The sequence below is a fragment of the Bufo gargarizans genome, chromosome 2 (genome assembly GCF_014858855.1).
Source record: "Bufo gargarizans isolate SCDJY-AF-19 chromosome 2, ASM1485885v1, whole genome shotgun sequence".
NCBI classification, from domain to species: Eukaryota; Metazoa; Chordata; class Amphibia; order Anura; family Bufonidae; genus Bufo; species Bufo gargarizans.
Genome location: NC_058081.1, coordinates 526,513,360 through 526,535,320, shown reverse-complemented (window position 1 = coordinate 526,535,320; position 21,961 = coordinate 526,513,360). Strand labels below are relative to the sequence as shown.

At 46.7% G+C, this 21,961-nt stretch overlaps 1 protein-coding gene across 3 annotated transcripts in view; it reads left to right on the top strand.

Annotated features, from left to right (window-relative positions):
* Positions 1–21,961, top strand: part of LOC122928531 — a 75,646-nt gene that overhangs the window by 2,380 nt on the left and 51,305 nt on the right. The window contains exons 1-2 of one of the 3 annotated variants that reach the window (XM_044281458.1): positions 259–829; positions 4,724–4,744. The exons of 1 other annotated variant lie outside the window; for it this stretch is intronic. In XM_044281458.1, the coding sequence (XP_044137393.1) occupies positions 335–829; positions 4,724–4,744 (516 nt within the window). In that variant the 5' untranslated portion in view covers positions 259–334. Of the gene's footprint in view, positions 1–258; positions 830–4,723; positions 4,745–21,961 lie in introns of those variants that run through there. One more of the 3 variants, XM_044281459.1, reaches the window with a different exon arrangement.

The following is a 21,961-nucleotide window of genomic DNA, read 5'->3' as shown; positions in this document are numbered from 1 at the left end:
AGCAGATACTGAGAATTACACCCAGTATACAGGAGAAGAGAAGTGGTACTGTGCAGTGTCCATATATACAGAATAAGAGCAGATACTGAGAATTACACCCACTATACAGGACAAGAAAAGTGGTACTGTGCAGTGTCCATATATACAGAATAAGAGTAGATACTGAGAATTACACCCAGTATACAGGACAGGAGAAGTGGTGGGAGGAGTTGCTGTTCCTTCCTGTTCCTGTTTCCTGTTGTTTGTGGGTGTGTGAGGTCCGGGAGGCTTACCAGCGCTTTGTTTGCCGGGGGAATTGCTACCCTTTCCCCAGGGGGTGGCAGTTTCTCCCGGTATGGATCCCCGGGCCTCCGGCTGCCGGCGTTCATCACCACGTGTCGGCAGCCGCGGCGGAGATGCGCGAGTGGAGAGGAGGGCCTCCAGGACTGGAGACCTGGGCTTGGATACGTTGGCGCTACTGGAGGTGGGCGACGATGCAAATATGAAGACTCCGCAGCAAGCGGCCGCAAGGTCGCAAGTAATGGAGGGCAGCCCCGCAAGTGCCGTGGGCAGGAGGGGCCCTGCTACTAGGAGCGGCCGCGATCCCTGCAGTGAGCCCAATGGAGTACCAGGTGGGGTCCGGAGGGGTCCCAGGAGAGCAGCCAGCTTGGGATCCTCTCTGGACAATTTGAGTCAGCACACGAGAAAGCAGGATGCTGTGGAAAGGCCCGCTGCTGCACAAGCAGCGGGTGAACACATGAAAGGTACAGTGGCTGGACAAGCTGCCGGCCGGACTGTGGGACGGGATACAAGGAAGGCCGTGGAGAAGGTGACGAGGCCAGAGGCTGAGGTAGGTGATTCAGCATGTGGTGTGTCTGTGTCGGTGCCTCAGCCCGGCAACAAAGTTCCTGTAAAGAAGCCTGGTGTCGGGGGTTCTTCCTGCCCAGCGGTTGAGAGACTGCACAATTGGGGTACTTTGGGCCCTAAGGAGTCTTCAAAAACCTTTTCCTCCCGGGTAGCATATTTTCTGAACATGCATGAGGAGGTCAAGAGGGAATTAAAAAGACTAAATGTGGAATATAAAAATGTACAAACGCAAGTTAAAATGGCGCCTAAAACAAAGAAGGCAATCCTCTCCTCCAGACTGGTGAAGTTGGAGGAGATAATCGCGGTTTTGGAGGAGAAGAGGGCCGCCATTGAGGAAAATGGCGGCCCTTTCATGGAGAAATTCAGGCATGACTGCAGATTTGAGGGCATGTCTGGACTGTCCGGTACGCCTGGCCCCAGTCTGTCAGGGCAGCAGGCTGGGAGCCAGGGGAAGGTGGTACCTGGAACACAGGATTCGGAGGCGGACTCTCTGCCTTGTGGCCAGGGGGACCCCTCAGACCTGATTGCGGCCGCCTCCGGGGATGAAAGCGGGTCTGGGGGAAGGCTAATGCTCGAAGTCAGGCAGCTGGAGTCCCCGGTGGGCAGACTGTATTTTGGGGATGAGGAGGTCCCTGAGGATGAGATGGTGAAAATCACAAAGGAGAAAAATAAAACTGTAAAGGAAGAAGTGCTTCGATTTGTGCCTTTTGAATCCGCTGCTGTGCCCAGCCCGGTTCCTGTAGTTGAATCGGGTCAAACAGTGCGGGAGATTAATTCTAAGATGGTGACGGGAGGTGCCCCCCCTTCCTGTAGTGGTAGGGTGGTCACAAGCAGCGCAGGGGGTAAAACGCCAAACAGTGTGGCGAACAAGGATGTAATGATTGTGGACAAGGTTCAAGGTGGTGGTGCTGAGAAAGAGGAGAAGAAAGCATTAGAAACTGATAAAACTGTTGATATTGTGAAAAGACCATTAAAATCAGTGGAAGGTGTAAAGACTTTGGAACCTATGGAGAACACTATGGTCGATTATCCCAGGACTGTTCGGGCCGTGGGGGGTGCGGGAAGTGGGGAGTCCCCTGCGGGTTTTGCGGGGGGCTCCTCAGGGCCCGCCCCCAGTGATTCTCCGGTCTCTTTAGGGAACCCGACCAGTCCAGGGGGAGTGAAAGGTGATGCAAAAACAAATATGGACGCAAATGTGGTTGTGAATGGGATTGTGGGTAATGATGTGCAGGTGGCTGTGGGGGTGAATGAGTACGTGAATGAGGTTATAAATGAGGATACAAATGAACTGGTGAATGGGATTGTGGATGAGGGAGAAATTGAGATGGTGGATGAGGAAGCTTTGATTGAGGAGTATATTGCGGATACGGAAGTGGATGAACAGGAGGAAGTTATGCGGAAGGAAGCAATGAGGAAGGATGTGAGAGAGAGGATGGCAAAAGCAAAGACGTATGCAGGTGTTGTTTCGGGTGACTCTTTGCCCAAGGTTTCGGGCAGGGGTGATTTGCAACGGCGCCTCCTGGAGGCCCTAAAAAAAGGACTGGGGACTTCCATACAGGTAGAGGGAGGGTCGGTTGACCTGGCCTTTTGGACAGAAAGGCATGGTTTTAGGGCCTTCCGAGAACAAAGGAGGGGTGAGATCGTATGGACTCACCCCACACCGGGGAGGGACCGTAGGAATGTGGCCCGTCTCTATTGGAGGAGTAAGGAAGCAGCAGTTCCTTCTAGGAAGACTGTTGTGGAACTTCTCCTGGGGGCGGGGTTTGTCGCAAATGACATCTTTGCGCTCATACATCCCTACGGCACCGCTATGTTCGACGTCAGCTTTGTTAGGCCGGAGGGTTTGGAGCTCTTCTGGTCTAAATATGAGCTGATGAAGAACACCCCGGAGTGGCGGGGTTTTGCCGTCGAGGCCATCACCCGCCAATCGACTGTGAAGACAGTGACCGTTTTGACCTGTAATGAATCACTGTCTAGTGTTGACATCATGACATGGCTTAGTCGATATGGTAGGGTGGGGCAGTTCCCCGCCAAGGTGCTCGATGAGCATGGCATCTGGTCAGGTGCCTGGACCTTCAGCGTGGAGCTGTTTGATCGGGGCAATTCTGTTGCTCATATTCCCTCCTCTGCCTTCATAGGAAGGGATAGGATTATGGTGTTCTATAGGGGCCAGCCAAAGGTCTGTCACAAGTGCGGCAGTCCCACCCACTTCAGCGCACAATGCGATGTTCGCATGTGTGCGAAGTGTGGGGACACTGGTCATCTTGCCGCATCTTGTAGGCGGATCCGGTGCAACCTCTGTGGGGACCTAGGTCACCCGTTTAGTCGCTGTCCGCTTGCCTTCGCCAACAGGGTTCAGGGCCGGGCTCAAGATCAGGCAGGCACTAGCCGCGAGGCTGGGTCTGTGGTTGGGGAGGAGCCTGCTGCCGGGACTGAATCAGTTGGTGAGGGGACAAGCGCTGGAACTACTAGCGCTGGAAGAAGCAGGCAGGATCCGAAGAAGCAAAGGCCGTCCAGGATCAGGCGGCTAGAACAACGCCGCAAGGATAGGGAACAGGTGGCAGCTGACCCTTCAGCTGGTCTTTCGGCTGGTCTGGCTGAGGATCCCGGTTGTAGTGACCCGGGGTACAGCGACGATGGGGAACCAGAGGCCCAACCTGTGGAGGCTAACCCATCCGCCAACCCTGTCTCCTCGTACGGCGAAAGCTTGGACGAGGGTGGCAGAGCGTGGTTGGAGGGTAGGGGGAACAAGCCGAGTAAGAAGAAGAAGAAAGGAGAGGGTCGTAAACCCTCTCTGGAGTGGGACCCATCTGTCCCATTCATCCTTGACCAGAGGCCTAAGGAAGGATCAACTGGGTCCCCTCTGGTGGAAGTCTCTAATCGGTACCAGGCCCTTGACGAGGATCCCCCAACTGCTTCAGCTGGGGGGGAGGAGGGTGTGGTGCCAGAAGGCGTGGGGGCCTCCTCGCAGGCTGCCGGGCCCTGTCCTTTGGGGGGTAAATTACCTTCTGGAGGGGGGGCCAAGCCTGGAACCTTGGGCAAAAAGGATGGTATGGATGTCTCTGTATGTTTGAAAAGACAGAAGGAGTGTGATGGTTCAGATGAAAATGCTGATGGTGGTGGGGTGGGGAAAAAGAAGGCTATCTAACTCGATCATCAATGATGGCGGAACTCACCCCGTTGACACTGGCAAGCATTAACGTTGCCAGTATCAAGTCAGACGCAGCTCGTTTTCTGGCCTTTGATTTTTTCAGCCGTATTGAAGCTGATATTTTGTTTTTGCAAGAGACCTGGTTAACAAGTACAACTCTGCTGGCAAAAGCCAAGCGAGAATGGCGGCTAGGTCCGTCTTTCTGGTCTCTTGCGGCCGAGCCACATAGCGGGGTGGCGGTACTTTTTAAGACCGCCGAAAGAGTGGAATGCAGGAGGATAATCGAGTTAGAAATGGGGAGGTGCCTGATTTTAGATGTCCTCATGGGGAGACAAGAATTGAGACTAATAAACATCTACGGCCCACAGAGTAAGTGGGACCGCAAGTGTCTCCTCATGAGGATTAAGCCTTTTCTTTTTACCAGCCGGCAAGTGATCTTTGGAGGGGACTTCAACAATGTGACGAGGGCCTGTGATAGGGGAGGCTCCAAAGGTGGGCTGGATGCTGATAGCGTTGTGTTGTCTAGGATAGTTGAAGATACTCGTCTGGTGGACGCCCATTTGCAGCATAAGCCAGACCACGTGGATTTCACCTTTCATCAGGGAAATCGTAGGTCTAGAATAGATAGGTTTTATTTAAAGGAGGAGGCCGTTTTCTCGGCTTTAGAAGCCGTGGAAGTGGAATTCTCCGACCACTGTTTGATTATTTTCTCTTTGAATGTTGCAGAGACTCCCTGTATGGGCAGAGGTATGTGGAAGCTGAATTCATCTCTCCTGGAAGAAGTGACAATAAGACAGTCCTTTGAGGATTTCCTTCAGAGCCAGGAACCCTTGGTGGACCTCTGCAACAGTAAGTCGGAGTGGTGGGAGATATTCAAAAAAAGGACGGCAAGGTTTTTCCGTGAGCTTTCTAACCTCAGGAGCTGGGACAGATACTGTCTGTACCAGGAACTGAGGAAGAAACTTGAAAGACTGGTTTCGACGGGGGGTAGCCGTGAGGATATCTCTCGTGTGAAATCCTTGCTCAAGAGGTGTCAGTACGATAGATACGCCTCTTTGGTAGCTGAAAGGGATTTCGGGAAGTACCGCTCACCTGACCCCTTTGGAAACTGTAAGATGGCAGTAAAAAGTAAATTTGTGGTAGGCCTGGTCGACAGTACGGGTTCCCTGAATAGGTCCAAATCAGGGATCCTGGAGGTCGTCAGGTCTTTCTACTCTCACCTCTTGGGTAGGAAAGAACTAAATCGGGACCGCTTTTCAGCTTTCTTGGCTGAAGCTATTCCCAAGGCTGGAATAGACCCCTCTCTTGATGTTTTGGCAGAACCTATCAGGCAAGAGGAAGTGGGACTGGCCATTGATGGGCTTAGGCCCAAGAAATCGCCAGGTCCGGATGGCTTAACATCCGAGTGGTACAAGGCTTTCAAGGAACAATTAGTTCCTCTCTTGACTGAGGTGTTTAACGAGTGTCTTTCCTCGGGCACTCTGCCAAAGTCAATGGGTAAGTCAGCCCTGATTATTCTGTCAAAGGGTAAAGATCCATCCCGCATTGAGAACTGGAGACCCATATCGCTTCTCAATGTGGACAGGAAGATTCTGGCAAAAATACTTTTCTGCAGATTGGTGAAGTTTGCACCGAGACTTCTTTCTGAGGCTCAGCACTGCTCTGTTCCCGGTCGGAGCGCTTTTAGCGCCGTTCTCGGTGTCCGAGAAGCCATGGAGCGGGGCAGGGCGGGCCTTTGGAAAGGGTTCCTGTTATCTTTGGACCAGGCAAAGGCTTTTGACCGGGTGAACCATGAGTACCTGTGGTCCGTTCTCTTGTGGTATGGTCTACCCGGGAGGTTTGTAGACTGGTTAAAAACTTTGTACAAAGGGGCGGAGAGTTTCCCATTGATTAACGGTTGGTCGGGTCAACCTTTTGAGGTGGCTTCTGGTGTCCGCCAGGGATGTCCTTTAAGCCCTTTGCTGTATGTGTTTGCGATTGATCCCTTCATTAGAAGGGTAGATCGTGGACCGTTGGCGGGGGGTGGGGATGGAACTGGCGGTGCGGGGGCCATCTCTGAAGGTGGTGGCGTACGCCGATGATGTCTCCATTCTTGCCTCTTCGGAAGAGGAGGTGAGCTGGGTGATGTCGGAGGTGGACCGCTATTCAGAGGTTTCTGGGTCTCAGATCAACCGGGACAAATGTGAGACTCTCTGGCTGGGGGAAGGGGATCCTGTCTTCGATCTCCAGGGCACTCTTCCAGAACCCCAGAAGTCTGTAAAGATCTTAGGCATCGATTTTGGCCAGGATGGAGATTATCATCAGCAAAATTGGGAGAGTAGACTAAAAGATGTCGCCCAAAAGGTGGACCGTTGGAAGGGATAGTCTTTCTCCCTTTAGGGAAAGGGTTCACCTGTGCAAAGCCTACCTGATTCCCGTGCTTTTGTATCTAAGCAGTGTTTGTGTTTTGCCAGGGTCTCTCTGGGGTACGGTCTACAGCCTCTTTTTCCAGATGTTGTGGGGAAACAGGCTGAACCTAATCAGGAGAGAGGTTACTTACCGCACAAGGAGACTAGGCGGGTTGGATATGGTCAACTTGGTGGTATTCTTAACAAATACCTTTTTGAAAATTAATATTGCAAACCTCTGGAAAGAGAGGGCTCCTTTGTGGGTAATTTCCTGTAGGGAGTGGTTTCGGCCTTTCTTCCAGGAATGGGAGACAGGAGGGCGAGTGAAAGATCTACGTGCGTCACATGGATATCTCCCGGCTTATGTTGCCCCGGTTCTGAGAATCCTGAGACGGTGGGGTCTGGGGAAGGGAGAGGTGGAGACCATGTCGAGGTTTTCCCTTGACAGGAAGGTTCTATCCTACTTTTTTCAGGCCCCACTGGCCTTGAGGGACTGACCAAGTCAGGATCTGGAGGGTGGGCTGTCTTTGTTGAATTCAGAAAGGATCCCTAAGAAAGTTTGGGATGTGACTTGGCGCTGCTTCCACGGTAAGCTATATGTAAGGGACAATGTGAAGTGTAGAAACTCCGAGGAAAGGGGTTGTCCCCGGGAGGAGTGTGGTAACCTGCTGGAAACCATGGACCACTTCTTACTTCATTGTCTCTTTAATATAGAGGTATACAAAAGGGTGGGAGCTTCCATCGGTTGGCCTAGGCTGGCCGCCCTGTCCTATGCGGAGTGGGCCTATGGGGCTTTCAAAGACCTTGGTGGGAGGGACCGTCGCACTTTATTCGTAGTTAGTGCAGTGGTTAGGCACCACATCTGGTGTGCACGGTGTCTACAGGGAGTGCAGAATTATTAGGCAAGTTGTATTTTTGAGGATTAATTTTATTATTGAACAACAACCATGTTCTCAATGAACCCAAAAAACTCATTAATATCAAAGCTGAATATTTTTGAAAGTAGTTTTTAGTTTGTTTTTAGTTTTAGCTATTTTAGGGGGATATCTGTGTGTGCAGGTGACTATTACTGTGCATAATTATTAGGCAACTTAACAAAAAACAAATATATACCCATTTAAATTATTTATTTTTACCAGTGAAACCAATATAACATCTCAACATTCACAAATATACATTTCTGACATTCAAAAACAAAACAAAAACAAATCAGTGACCAATATAGCCACCTTTCTTTGCAAGGACACTCAAAAGCCTGCCATCCATGGATTCTGTCAGTGTTTTGATCTGTTCACCATCAACATTGTGTGCAGCTTCAACCACAGCCTCCCAGACACTGTTCAGAGAGGTGTACTGTTTTCCCTCCTTGTAAATCTCACATTTGATGATGGACCACAGGTTCTCAATGGGGTTCAGATCAGGTGAACAAGGAGGCCATGTCATTAGATTTTCTTCTTTTATACCCTTTCTTGCCAGCCACGTTGTGGAGTACTTGGACGCGTGTGATGGAGCATTGTCCTGCATGAAAATCATGTTTTTCTTGAAGGATGCAGACTTCTTCCTGTACCACTGCTTGAAGAAGGTGTCTTCCAGAAACTGGCAGTAGGACTGGGAGTTGAGCTTGACTCCATCCTCAACCCGAAAAGGCCCCACAAGCTCATCTTTGATGATACCAGCCCAAACCAGTACTCCACCTCCACCTTGCTGGCGTCTGAGTCGGACTGGAGCTCTCTGCCCTTTACCAATCCAGCCATCTGGCCCATCAAGACTCACTCTCATTTCATCAGTCCATAAAACCTTAGAAAAATCAGTCTTGAGATATTTCTTGGCCCAGTCTTGACGTTTCAGCTTGTGTGTCTTGTTCAGTGGTGGTCGTCTTTCAGCCTTTCTTGCCTTGGCCATGTCTCTGAGTATTGCACACCTTGTGCTTTTGGGCACTCCAGTGATGTTGCAGCTCTGAAATATGGCCAAACTGGTGGCAAGTGGCATCTTGGCAGCTGCACGCTTGACTTTTCTCAGTTCATGGGCAGTTATTTTGCGCCTTGGTTTTTCCACACGCTTCTTGCGACCCTGTTGACTATTTTGAATGAAACGCTTGATTGTTCGATGATCACGCTTCAGAAGCTTTGCAATTTTAAGAGTGCTGCATCCCTCTGCAAGATATCTCACTATTTTTGACTTTTCTGAGCCTGTCAAGTCCTTCTTTTGACCCATTTTGCCAAAGGAAAGGAAGTTGCCTAATAATTATGCACACCTGATATAGGGTGTTGATGTCATTAGACCACACCCCTTCTCATTACAGAGATGCACATCACCTAATATGCTTAATTGGTAGTAGGCTTTCGAGCCTATACAGCTTGGAGTAAGACAACATGCATAAAGAGGATGATGTGGTCAAAATACTCATTTGCCTAATAATTCTGCACGTAGTGTAGTGTCAACGAAGAGTCACAAAATCCTCCCGGTGGAGACGGTATACAGGAACATCATGGGTGACCTGGTGAAGGTACGCTCTCTTGAGTACGAAAGGTGGGGGGACCCCAAGGCCTCTCGTCTGTGGAGGGGCTTCTGTTTTGGGGTTCCTTAGCTGAGTAGTACTCTTTTCCTGGTGGTGGGCTGATGTAACACACTTATAGGTTTTTGTTTTGTTTTGTAGTAATGTAAGTATGGAAAGGCTTACGGGTACCGAACCATAGCTGGTTTAGGTGTAATAGTATTACGGTATCTATATTGTATTTATATTGTATTTATAGTGTATTTATAGTGTATTATATAGGTATGTTTTGTATTATGTTAGTATTGTGATAATATATTATTATATTAGTATTATATTAGTATTGTTAAGTTTATAGTGGGGTTTAGTTAGGTTGGGAGGGGGGCTGGGAGGGAGGAGGGAGTGTATATATTTTTCTTTTCTATTATATATTTTATATATATATATATATATATATATATATATATATAAAAGAAAAAATTATTAAAAAAAAAAAAAGGGTGTTTTTGTTTGTTGCAAACTGACTGACCCCAGTCCGACTGGGGAAAGACTAGGACTTCTCAAAGCTCGGGGTTTATCCCCTTGGAACTTTGGGGGTTATCAGTTTGCATATTTGCTGTGGACTGGTGGTGGGTTAGTTAGATTTAGTTCTATAAGTTGTATATAATTTGTATATAGTTTGTGTATAGTTTATGTATATTGTGTATATATTTTATGGATTTTAAATATACGTGTAAGTAAATATGTATAGTATGGGGTTACGAAAGTGTTTTAAGTGTGAATAGTATTGTAGGTTCTAGTGGGGTGGTGGACTGGTCGGGGTGGGTTTAGTAATGTGTTTTGTTTCTGTGTATAGATATTGTTATGGCCTTTTGTTATTTATTTATTTTTCAAATGAAAAGAGTCCATGTATACAGAATAAGAGCAGATACTGAGAATTACACCCAGTATACAGGATAGGAGAAGTGGTACTGTGCAGTGTCCTTATATACAGAATAAGAGCAGATACTGAGAATTACACCCAGTATACAGGACAGGAGAAGTGGTACTGTGCAGTGTCCATATATACAGAATAAGAGCAGATACTGAGAATTACACCCAGTATACAGGACAGGAGAAGTGGTACTGTGCAGTGTTCATATATACAGAATAAGAGCAGGTACTGAGAATTACACCCTGTATACAGGACAATAGAAGTGGTACTGTGCAGTGTTCATATATACAGAATAAGAGCAGGTACTGAGAATTACACCCTGTATACAGGACAATAGAAGTGGTACTGTGCAGTGTCCATATATACAGAATAAGAGCAGGTACTGCGAATTACACCCAGTATACAGGACAAGAGAAGTGGTACTGTGCAGTGTCCATATATACAGAATAAGAGCAGATACTGAGAATTACACCCAGTATACAGGACAGGAGAAGTGGTACTGTGCAGTGTCCATATATACAGAATAAGAGCAGATACTGAGAATTACACCCAGTATACAGGAGAAGATAAGTGGTACTGTGCAGTGTCCATATATACAGAATAAGAGCAGATGCTGAGAATTACACCCAGTATACAGGACAGGAGAAGTGGTACTGTGCAGTGTCTATATATATACAGAATAAGAGCAGATGCTGAGAATTACACCAAGTATACAGGAGAAGAGAAGTGGTACTGTGCAGTGTCCATATATACCAGGGGTGCACAACGTTTCCTGGTTGGGGGCCACATTGCCAGACTGACCCAATGACGAGGGCCACAATTAAAATTTAAAGGTGTATTAACAACTGAAATATTGTACTTATGGCATATTGAATACACATTATATACCATTAATGTCTAGTTACACTTCAAGGACTCCCATCTAATGGGAGAAATACATGAAAAATACATGTGAGCAGCCACAAGACATAGGCATACATGTCTGTTACCAGATGGTTGGGGGCCGCACAGAATGGTATCAAGGGCCGCATGTGGCCCCCGGGCCGCAGGTTGTGCACCCCTGATATATACAGAATAAGAGCAGATACTGAGAATTACACCAAGTATACAGGAGAAGAGAAGTGGTACTGTGCAGTGTCCATATAATACAGAATAAGAGCAGATGCTGAGAATTACACCCAGTATACAGGACAATAGAAGTGGTTCTGTGCAGTGTCCATATATACAGAATAAGGCTACATGCACATGACCGTATGCGTTTTGCGGTCCGCAAATTGCGGATCCGTTAAAAAAAACGGATGCCCCTGGTTTAGCCCACACTGACTGCTCACAGTAGCATGACCATCATGCAGACTAGCGTTGTCCTTTTGAAAATCGGCTCCCGATGCACTTTGGAGAATGGCCGTACCAGTGGTTCCATGACCTAATCAATGTAATGTCAAGCTGTTAGTGCACCTGAAATGAAGACTAGAGGGATCCGACTGTCATACATTATGCCAACCCCACACCATAATCCTGGGGGTAGGTCCTCGTCTCTCCAAATCACCAATTTTCTATCTTCTACTGTCCACTGTTCGTACTTTTTTGCAATCTCGAGCCAACGCTTCTTATGACGGTATTGAAGTCGAGGCTTCTTCACCTTTTTTCGGACTTGTGTAATGCACACCGTACGGTGCTTGCATGGACGTCTGTGATCTCACTCTTATGAAGCCTACGAGCCACCTCCACCGTGTTTGTCATGCCAGAACTGATAGACTTTGTGATGGGCCGACTTGTTGACTCTGATATTTTGCCTGGGCATCCACCTCTTGGCTTTGGAATGGATGGACTTTATTTCGTATTCTTCCAACTGTCATGGCACACATGATGCAGTTTGGCAATTTTGGCCACCAGTGGTAAGCCAGTGCCTGTACATTAGTAATGGAAATCAACTCTTTAAATAGGAGAGACAACACTACTACAACAAGGCATCATTGTAGTGCAAGTCACATGATGAGAGCACTCCTCCAGTAGTGCTCGGAATTAATGTCCTCAGAAACTGCCGTGGAGAGATGTTAGATGCCTTACGCAAGTCTTTGCCTACAGAGTCACCTGCCACCAGAAGGTGTTTCAACAGATCATCCGTATGCTGAGTGCTCAACAAAAATTTGCCAAGTGATAGCCATCCAGTGGTCCTGACTTCTGTGTGCTTTCTGCCTCCGTGTGTCTGTTCCACAAGTGGTATAACATGTCCTATACTTGTCCAAAAGGTGCAGCTCACGGACCCATTGAAGTCAATGAGCCCGCAACAAAATGCACATGGACCGACCGCATCCGTATTTTGTGGATCAGCAGTTTGCGGACTGCAAAATGGACACGGTTGTGTTCATGAGGCCTTTATATGTGGGGTTACATAGGACTGCAGGCAACATCTACTGCCTTACCTGTACTCAGTGAGTGTGTTACCTGTGATGTTACCACTGTGTGTTACTTGGGACTGAATTTAACATCTACTGCACTGTGCTCACAGAGTTATTTTTGAGTGTTATCAGTGGTGTTACATAGGACTGCAGGTAATGTCTACTACATTATACATGTTCAGTTATCATTGTGTGTCATCTGTGGTGTTACATAGGACTGCAGGTAATATCGGTCCCACCCCCACTTCTTCAACATGTCCCTCAGCTCTTTATCCTGCTGCCTGCACAATATATCAATTAGGCCTCATGCACACGACCGTTGTGTGCATCCGTGGCCGTTGTGCTGTTTTCCGTTTTTTTTCGCGGACCCATTGACTTTCAATGGGTCCGTGGAAAAATCGGAAAATGCACCGTTTTGCAGCCGAGGCCGTGATCCGTGTATCCTGTCCGTCAAAAAAATATGACCTGTCCTATTTTTTTGACGGACAACAGTTCACGGCCCCATTCAAGTCAATGGGTCCGTGAAAGAACACGGATGCACACAAGATTGGCATCCGTGTCCGTGATCCGTGGCCGTAGGTTGCTTTCATACAGACGGATCCGAAGATCCGTCTGCATAAAAGCTTTTTCTGATCTAAGTTTTCACTTCGTGAAAACTCATATCCGACAGTATATTCTAACACAGAAGCGTTCCCATGGTGATGGGGACGCTTCTAGTTAGAATACACTACAAACTTTGTACAAGACTGCCCCCTGCTGCCTGGCAGCACCCGATCTCTTACAGGGGGATATGATAGCACAATTAACCCCTTCAGGTGCGGCACCTAAAGGGGTTAATTGTACTATCATATTCCCCTGTAAGAGATCAGGGCTGCCAGGCAGCAGGGGGCAGACCCCCCCCCCCTCCCCAGTTTGAATATCGTTGGTGGCACAGTGTGCGCCCCCCCCATCGCCCCCCCTCCCTCCCTCTATTGTAATAAATCGTTGGTGGCACAGTGTGCGCCCACCATCGCCCCCCCTCCCTCCCTCTATTGTAATAAATTGTTGGTGGCACAGTGTGCGCCCACCATCGGCCCCCCTCTCTCTATAGCAGTAACAACATTGGTGGCAGTGTGCGGCCTCCCATCTCCCCCCCCCCCGATCATTGGTGGCAGCGTGGTTCCGATCGGAGTCCCAGTTTAATCGCTGGGGCTCCGATCGGTAACCATGGCAACCAGGACGCTACTGCAGCCCTGGTTGCCATGGTTACTTAGCAATAGTACAATAGTAGAAGATTCATAGTTACCTGCTTGCTGCTGCGATGTCTGTGTCCGGCCGGGAGCTCCACCTACTGGTAAGTGACAGGTCTGTGCGGCGCATTGCTAAAGAACTGTCACTTACCAGTAGGAGGAACTCCCGGCCGGTCACAGACATCGCAGCAGCAAGCAGGTAAGTATGAATCTTCTACAATTGTACTATTGCTAAGTAACCATGGCAACCAGGGCTGCAGTAGCTTCCTGGTTGCTATGGTTACCGATCGGAGCCCTTAAACTGGGACTCCGATCGGAACTACGCTGCCACCAATGATCGGGGGGGGGGGAGATGGGAGGCCGCACACTGCCACCAATGTTGTTACTGCTATACTGCTATAGAGAGAGGGGGGGCGATGGTGGGCGCACACTGTGCCACCAACGAATTATCACAATAGAGGGAGGGAGGGGGGGGCGATGGTGGGTGCACACTGTGCCACCAACGATTTATTACAATAGAGGGAGGGAGGGGGGCGATGGTGGGCGCACACTGTGCCACCAACGATTTATAACAATAGAGGGAGGAAGGGGGGGCCCGATGGTGGGCGCACACTGTGCCACCAACGATATTCAAACTGGGGAGGGGGGGGGTCTGCCCCCTGCTGCCTGGCAGCCCTGATCTCTGGGGGATATGATAGTACAATTAACCCCTTCAGGTGCGGCACCTGAGGAGTTAATTGTGCTGATCACGGCCCTAAGATCGGGTGCTGCCAGGCAGCAGGGGGCAGTCATGTACACAGGTTTTCAGTATATTCTAACCTGAAGCGTCCCCATCACCATGGGAACGCCTCTGTGTTAGAATATACTGTCGGAAATGAGTTTCACGATGTAGTTCATATCCAACAGTATATTCTAACATAGAGACGTTCCCATGGTGATGGGGACGCTTCAAGTTATGTTCGGGTGTCCGCCTGGCCGTGCGGAGGCAAGTGGATCCGTCCAGACTTACAATGTAAGTCAATGGGGACGGATCCGTTTGAAGATGACACACTATGGCTCAATTTTCAAACGGATCCGTCCCCCATTGACTTTCAATGTAAAGTCTGGACGGATCCGTCTGAGGCTACTTTCACACCTAGAAATGTTTTAACAATATAATGCAGACGGATCCGCTCTGAACGGAGCCACCGTCTGCATTATATGAACGCAAGTGTGAAAGTAAAGGGACTCCTGACTTTACATTGAAAGTCAATGGGGACGGATCCGTTTGCAATTGCACCATATTGTGTCAACGTCAAACGGATCCGTCCCCATTGACTTGCATTGTAATTCAGGACGGATCCGTTTGGCTCCGCACGGCCAGGCGGACACCAAAACGACTTTTTTTTCATGTCCGTGGATCCTCCAAAAACCAAGGAAGACCCACGGACGAAATAACGGTCACGGATCACGGACCCACGGACCCCGTTTTTGCGGACCGTGAAAAAAAACGGTCGTGTGCATGAGGCCTAACTCTTGGAATTTAGTATATAAATATTTGATCGGGAGGGGATCAGTGCCCCTGCCAATTGTCACAATTAAGGGGCTGTGAGTTCTCCTTATTCACTTAAATGGGACAAGCTTCACAGCACAGACACTATACAGACGAGTCACTGTATTTGTGCAAACAAAAAAGAGTGTGCTTGACTTGAAAGAACTCTGAGCAGATTTAATTGATGATGGTTGGCTTGGGACCTGGACTTCACACTCCCACAATCAGTATTGAAGGCCTATTCTGTGATTGGCCATCAATAATAATGTGACTCGGTCGGCGGGACATGGCCTTGTTGGGCATGTGAGCGGACGCAGCGCTGAGAGGCTCCCATCCTGCTTCGCTACTATCCTACAGCATTCTAAGTCTGCAGCGCCACTATTCCTCTGTACGGACCCTGGGCGGCTTCCCCATACTGTACGACTCCCTCCAGTGCCAAAATGACTCGTATAGGCAAGAAGGAGAAGGAGCAAAGAGAGGTCGGGCCTCCAGCAACTCCGAGGCAAGATGGAATCGCGGCGGAGGTGCGGGCTGCAGAGGTCGCGGCCCGCCTGTGTAGATATGCACGTTTTTCATCTGTGCCCCCTTCTTTATCTGTGCCCATCTGACCCCACCGGTCCACAATCCTACATACCCATTAGGGGAGCCCATACCAGCCCCTACTGGAAGTCACAGGGGGCCAAGATATGCAGGGAGGCGCTCCACCATCTGAGGCACTAGCTACACCCATGGAGCTGGAGAACTCTGTTGCTCCTGGAGATGAGCCCACTATCAAGGATATCTTTAATGCTGTGAAACACTGCAGCAGCTTATTCTTTATACCAATATGGGCAGCTTACAGGAAAATGTCTCCCTCATCAGGCAAGACCTCAGGCAAGTGAATGAGAGGATCAAAGAAGTGGAAGACAGAGTGAGCACTATTTAGGATCAGCTACCCCCAGTGAAGAGAGACTTCGGCAGAATTATTCATAATGTGTCCCATTTTAATAGAAGGTGATTTTAATACTTGTCCATCTGCAAAGTTGGACAGGATGGGGGGTCGGGTGCGGCTAGAGACACTCATTTTACCAATGTACAACGAGAGCTGGATCTACATGATATCTGGCGAGTAAGGAACCATAATATATGCCAGTTCTCCTGTTTTTCTAGCTCTCACCATTCACTCTCTAGGATTGACCTGGCCATAGGATCCCCAGATATGCTGTCTTTGGTGGTGGATGCTGCATACCTGCTGAAAAGTCCATCCGACCATTCCCCTATACAGGTAGTGCTCCAGTTGGGTGTAAGGAGACCTTATGGAGTGTGTACATGGAGGCTTAACCTTTTTTGGCTGCAGCTGGTGGATGGGTGGGATGGTATCACGGAGATCTGGGAATTCTTTACTAATAATACAGGGACGGCACCTATGGAAGTAGTGTGGAATACATGCAAGGCATTTATCCGTGGATTATACATCCAGCGGATTAGCCGCCATAAGACAAGGTCCAGGGAAACTCAAAAACGACTCCAGGACCTAGTCATGGAAACGGAAAAGAGATCCCTCAGGTGAGCATGAGGCGTCGTTTGGTGACGGCGAAGACAGACTTAAAGGAACATCAACTTTTTACCGCTGATAATAGACGCTTTTTCCTTAAGCAAAAATACTTTGAGGCTGGGGAGAGTTCTGGCAGACTGCTGGCCAGGGTAGTTCGGGCACAGGATGGTCCATCAAAAATTTTGTCTATCCAAGGTCCTGATGGATATTGCAGACTACCTTTCCGGGGTCACTACCCCACGGCTTTCAGTGGAACGTGCAGCCTACTTAGAACAACCTATTTCATTGACCGAACTAGAGGTGGCGCTTAAATCATTCCCGAATGAAAACACTCCCGGGTTGGATGGCTTACCTGCTGAGTTCTTTAAAAAATATAGCACTGTATTATTATTAGTTTACATTCCCCATATGCCTACTTCATGTTTGGATCATTTTGGGAATGCCATTTTATTTTTTGGGGACGTTACAAGGCTTAGAAGTTTTGATGCAAATCTTGAAATATTTTCAGAAATTTTCTAAATCCCACTTTTTAGGGACCAGTTTAGGTCTGAAGTCACTTTGTGAGGCTTACATAATAGAAACCACCCAAAAGTGACCCCATTCTAGAAACGACACCCTTCAAGGTATTCAAAACTGATTTTTACAAACATCATTAACCCTTTAGGTGTTCCCCAAGAGTTGATGGCAAATGGAGATGAATTTTCAGAATTCAGAATTAAAATTTCGATTTTAATAATTTTTTTCCACTAACAAAGCAAGGGTTAACAGCCAAACAAAACTCTATATTTATTGCCCTGACTCTGCGGTTTACAGAAACACCCGATATGTACGGCCCCACGTCAGGGCGTAGAAGGAAAGGAGCGCCGTGTGGTTTTTGGAAGGCAGATTTCGCTGGACTGGTTTATTTACACCATGTCCCATTTGAAGCCCTTTAATGCACCCCTAGAGTAGAAACTCTAAAAAAGTGACCCCATTTTGGAAACTACGGGATAAGGTGGCAGTTTTTTGGATACTATTTTAGGGTACATATGATTTTTGGTTGCTCTATATTACACTTTTTGTAATGCAAAGTAACAAAAAATAGAAATTCTGAAATATTATCTCCATTTGCCGTTGACTCTTGTGGAACACTTAAAGGGTTAACAAGGTTTGTAAAATCAGTTTTGAATACCTTGAGGGGTGTAGTTTTTCTTAAATGGGGTCACTTTTTGGAGTTTCTACTCTAGGGGTGCATCAGGGGGGCTTCAAATGGGACATGGTGTCAAAAAACAAGTCCAGCAAAAACTGCCTTCCAAAATCCATATGGCACTCCTTTCCTTCTGCGCCCTGCTGTGTGGCCATACAGCAGTTTAAGACCACAAATGGGGTGTTTCTGTAAACAAAAGAATCAGGGCAATAAGTATTGAGTTTTGTTTGGCTGTTAACCCTTGCTTTGTTACAGGAAAAAATTGAAAATTTGCCAAAAAATACATGTTTTGGCACCGTTTGTTATTTTTTTTATCTGCAACATTCATCTGACAGATTAGATCATGTGCTATTTTTATAGAGCAGTTGTTATGGACGCAGGAATACCTAATATGTTTACTTTTTTAAATTTATTTAAGTTTTACACAATAATACCATTTTTGAAACAAAAAAAATAATTTTAGTGTCTCCATAGTCTGAGAGTCATAGTTTTTTTTTATTTTTTGGGCGATTGTCTTAATTAGGGTCTGATTTTTTGCAGGATGAGATAACTGTTTTAATGGTGCATAAACCTTTTTGATCACTTGCTTTTACACTTTTTGTGATGTAAGGTTCCAAAATTATGCCTTTTTTAACACCATTTTTATTTTTACGTTGTTCACCTGAGGGGTTAGATCAAGTGATATTTTTATAGAGCAGGTTCTCACGGACATGGCAATAACTAATATGTATACCTTTTTTTATTTATTAAGGTTTTACACCATTATATCATTTTTGAAACCCAAAAAACTTGTTTTAGTGTCTCCATAGTCTGAGAGCCATAGTTTTTTTTATTTTTTGGGCCATTGTCTCATGTAGGGGCTTATTTTTTGCAGGATGAGGCGACGTTTTAAATGGTACTATTTTCACGTACATACGACTTTTTTATCACTTTTATTACCTTTTTTGGGAGGTAAGGTGAACACAGTGCGGGGTTTATAATATGACCGTTTTATAGATCAGATTGTTAAGGACGCGGTGATATATAACATGTGTAGGGAATTTTATTTTATTTTTTAATCAGGGATAAATGTTTTTTTTTTATTTTTACCTTTTTAACACTTTTTTTTACCCAGACCCACTTGGTTCTTTAAGATCCAGTGGGTCTGATGTCTGTATAATACAATACAGTACACTATATAGTGTACTGTACTGTATTTCACTTACACTTTGTATGAACAGATCTCTGCCTTTAGCACAGATCTGTTCAGCACCATGGACAGCAGGATGCCTTAGTAGGGGTCCTGTTGCCATGGGAACCTTCCCCGTCTGCCACAACTGAGCAGAAAGGGAGGGAGGGAGGCTTCTTCCCTCCCTGTTAACCTCTTCTATACAGCGGTCCCTACGGACCGCGTCATGGAAGGGGTTAAAACGTCTTACATAATAGAAACCACATAATAGGCTTATACGGTATAATAGAAACCACCCAAAAATGACCCCATTCTAGAAACTACACCCCTCAAGATATTCAAAACTGTTTTTACAAACTTTGTTAACCCTTTAGGTCTTCCACAAGACTTCATGGCAAATGGACATAAATTTTATGAATTTTGGGGATGTATTGTGTCTGTGTATCCTGAATTGCTGCATATCTGTCCTGTGTCACAGTCTTCCATCTGGTCCCCTAGGGGAGTGTCCACCAGATGGGGACCTGCATAAATACGGGCGGGTAGCCCCCAATAAAGTGTTTCTGTTTTACACTCAACATAGAGCCTCGTCTCATGTGTGTGGGGATTGCTATACGTGTATACTCCCCTGGCTTTTACTCCTAGCTCTTGTAAGAGCTGTTCCTGTTCCTGGTTCCTGTGGTGGTATCGGTGTAGAGGCGAGTGCTTGGAGTCCTCGGGAGGCACTGGGAGCATTTATCAACCGAGGTACCCGGTCGGGGTGTCAGGAGATCCTTTACATAAATTAACCATTCTTTTTCACCTAAATTGAAGAGTGCTGTGGATTTTTCTATAATTTGTTACTTGATGGGACCACCAGCCAGGATCCCCATCCGCGGGCACCATCTCACCAATTTTTCACGTGGCATTTGTCCCCAAATTGGGACCTGGAGTGCTGCTTACCACAATTTTTTGCCTGATTAAGTGTTGTGTCACGGTTAACTCCCTTAGGCCATTGCTCCCAGGGATTGTTGCAGTAGAAATTCAGTATTGAAGTATGAGGACAGAATTAAATGCATAAAATTCACTTTTACTGACTGCAATGTTGAACTTCAAATGCATTCAATAGCAGCAGATTTTAAGTGCAATCTTCTAGCACCAGTAAGGAATGATAGTAGCTGGTTGGTTGGCTGCAGTAGCACTAGTATTGCACTGGCCTAGTGGTAGTCTGGGTGAAGGGTGTCTTAGCCATAGTCCCTCACCTCACAGCAGTGTCTTTTATGCTGGATATAGGTGTTCACACCGCTGTCTGTCTTCTAAAGGATTACTTGATTACTGTCTTTTAGCTGTAATTCTCCTTGGAGAATCCTTCTTAGGAGCAGGAGCTCAGGTGTGTGCTTCGACACTTAGATTGCTCAGGAACTTCCCCTCTTGGCAGGAAGCAGGATCGGCCCATTACTACCAAGAGGGGAGGAACATGGTGGTTAGTCCTGTTCTTTGTTAACCCTTGTCATCCATACCTTACTGGTATATATGGCCGGATAATAATAAAACAATGCATAACATTATAACACAAAACTATACCCAATGGTAGTAGAGGTACCCCAGGTCTGGGGTGCTACAAATGCATATACTACACAAAAACACAGAGTACCACTACAGTAACAGTGGAACGCTGAATATACACTGACCTCACTGAACTGTGTGAACCTTGTGTGTGGATAGACTCTATCCATCACGATGTGTCTGCAATGGTCAGGAAACTAGTCATTACCTCCTTGTATGACAGAATCAAGGACTGTATAACTTTCTTTAAGCGCCTTTAAGAGTCTTTAAGAGTCTTAAGAGTATGTAAGGCACATGGCTGGTGTCCGTGTTTTGCGGATCCGCAACTTGCGGACCACAAAACACTTAGGGACGTGTGAATAGACCCTTAACGGTTGATCTGCGGTGCAATTTTACAGGTCCGTTATTGTAAACAAGCATCTTATTCTAGTTTACACTAATTGGTTTGGAAATTGTTGGTCCAATGGGACATTTACACATAATCTATCTATTAATAGATATTAGCCCTCTAATACTTTCCAGAAAAAGCTGTATGTCACTTATTACAGAAGATACTGTACCACAGTGTGTCATGGAGACCTGAACTGAAGTTAAGTGCAGGAGGTTGTCTGAGGAGATTCATACTTTGTAACTGAGAATGGAAAACAAGGTTAGATATACCCATAAGGCCGTATTCACACCATCATGAGATAGATGTCCATGCCCGTTTTGCAGACCGCAAACCACCCTTCCGGGTCCATCCGGGTCTGTGCCTCTGTGCAGCAAAAGATAGGACATGTCCTATCTTTGGCTGCATCTTGCAGATTGTGGACTCATTGACGTCAATTGCTCCACACCGCGATGAAGGGTGCATACGGCTGGTGCCAGTGTTTTGTGGATCCACAGTGCTGTGTGGAAAAAGGGCATGGTTGTGTGAATATGGCCTAAATAGAATAAAGTCCTCCTATATAAACATAACTGTTCCCCCGGGGTCCTTGCAGATGCTCAAAAAATAATGTTCCTTTGATTGGCCAGAGCAACGTAATACATCTCTAGTTATGAAGATGGGTAATCTACTGTAAACTACAAACCTCTCCTCTCCTTTCTCTTGGGTTAGCAGAAAAAATATTTTAAACTCAGTGATCACACCTAAGATCACTTAACTATTATAGGTGCTAACTATAACTCTCCCCAATAAGTTTTTTCCAGGTGTATAGAAGATTCTGCTCTAAATATATTTGGGGTGAAATCTAAGCCAGAATTTTATATGATTCTCCAACTTCCCTTTGATAAGAGAAGAATTGGTTTTCCAACAATTTACAGAAGATACACAGTCGAGTCTCATTATTATGACCATTTCCTACTTTCAACTTTGGCAGCGGGTAGCTCCAGAAGTTGTGTCATGAGCTGGCTCAGTGGGTATATAAGATGCACGATACGCTATCCGTTGTTGTCATGGGTAAAAGGGGCGATTTATCAGAGTTGCAAAAAGGTATTGTTGAGGGAAGGGTTGAATTTAAATATATATGTGTGTGTGTGTATAGATGTGCCCCTAGCATCTATACACATATATCGTATAAA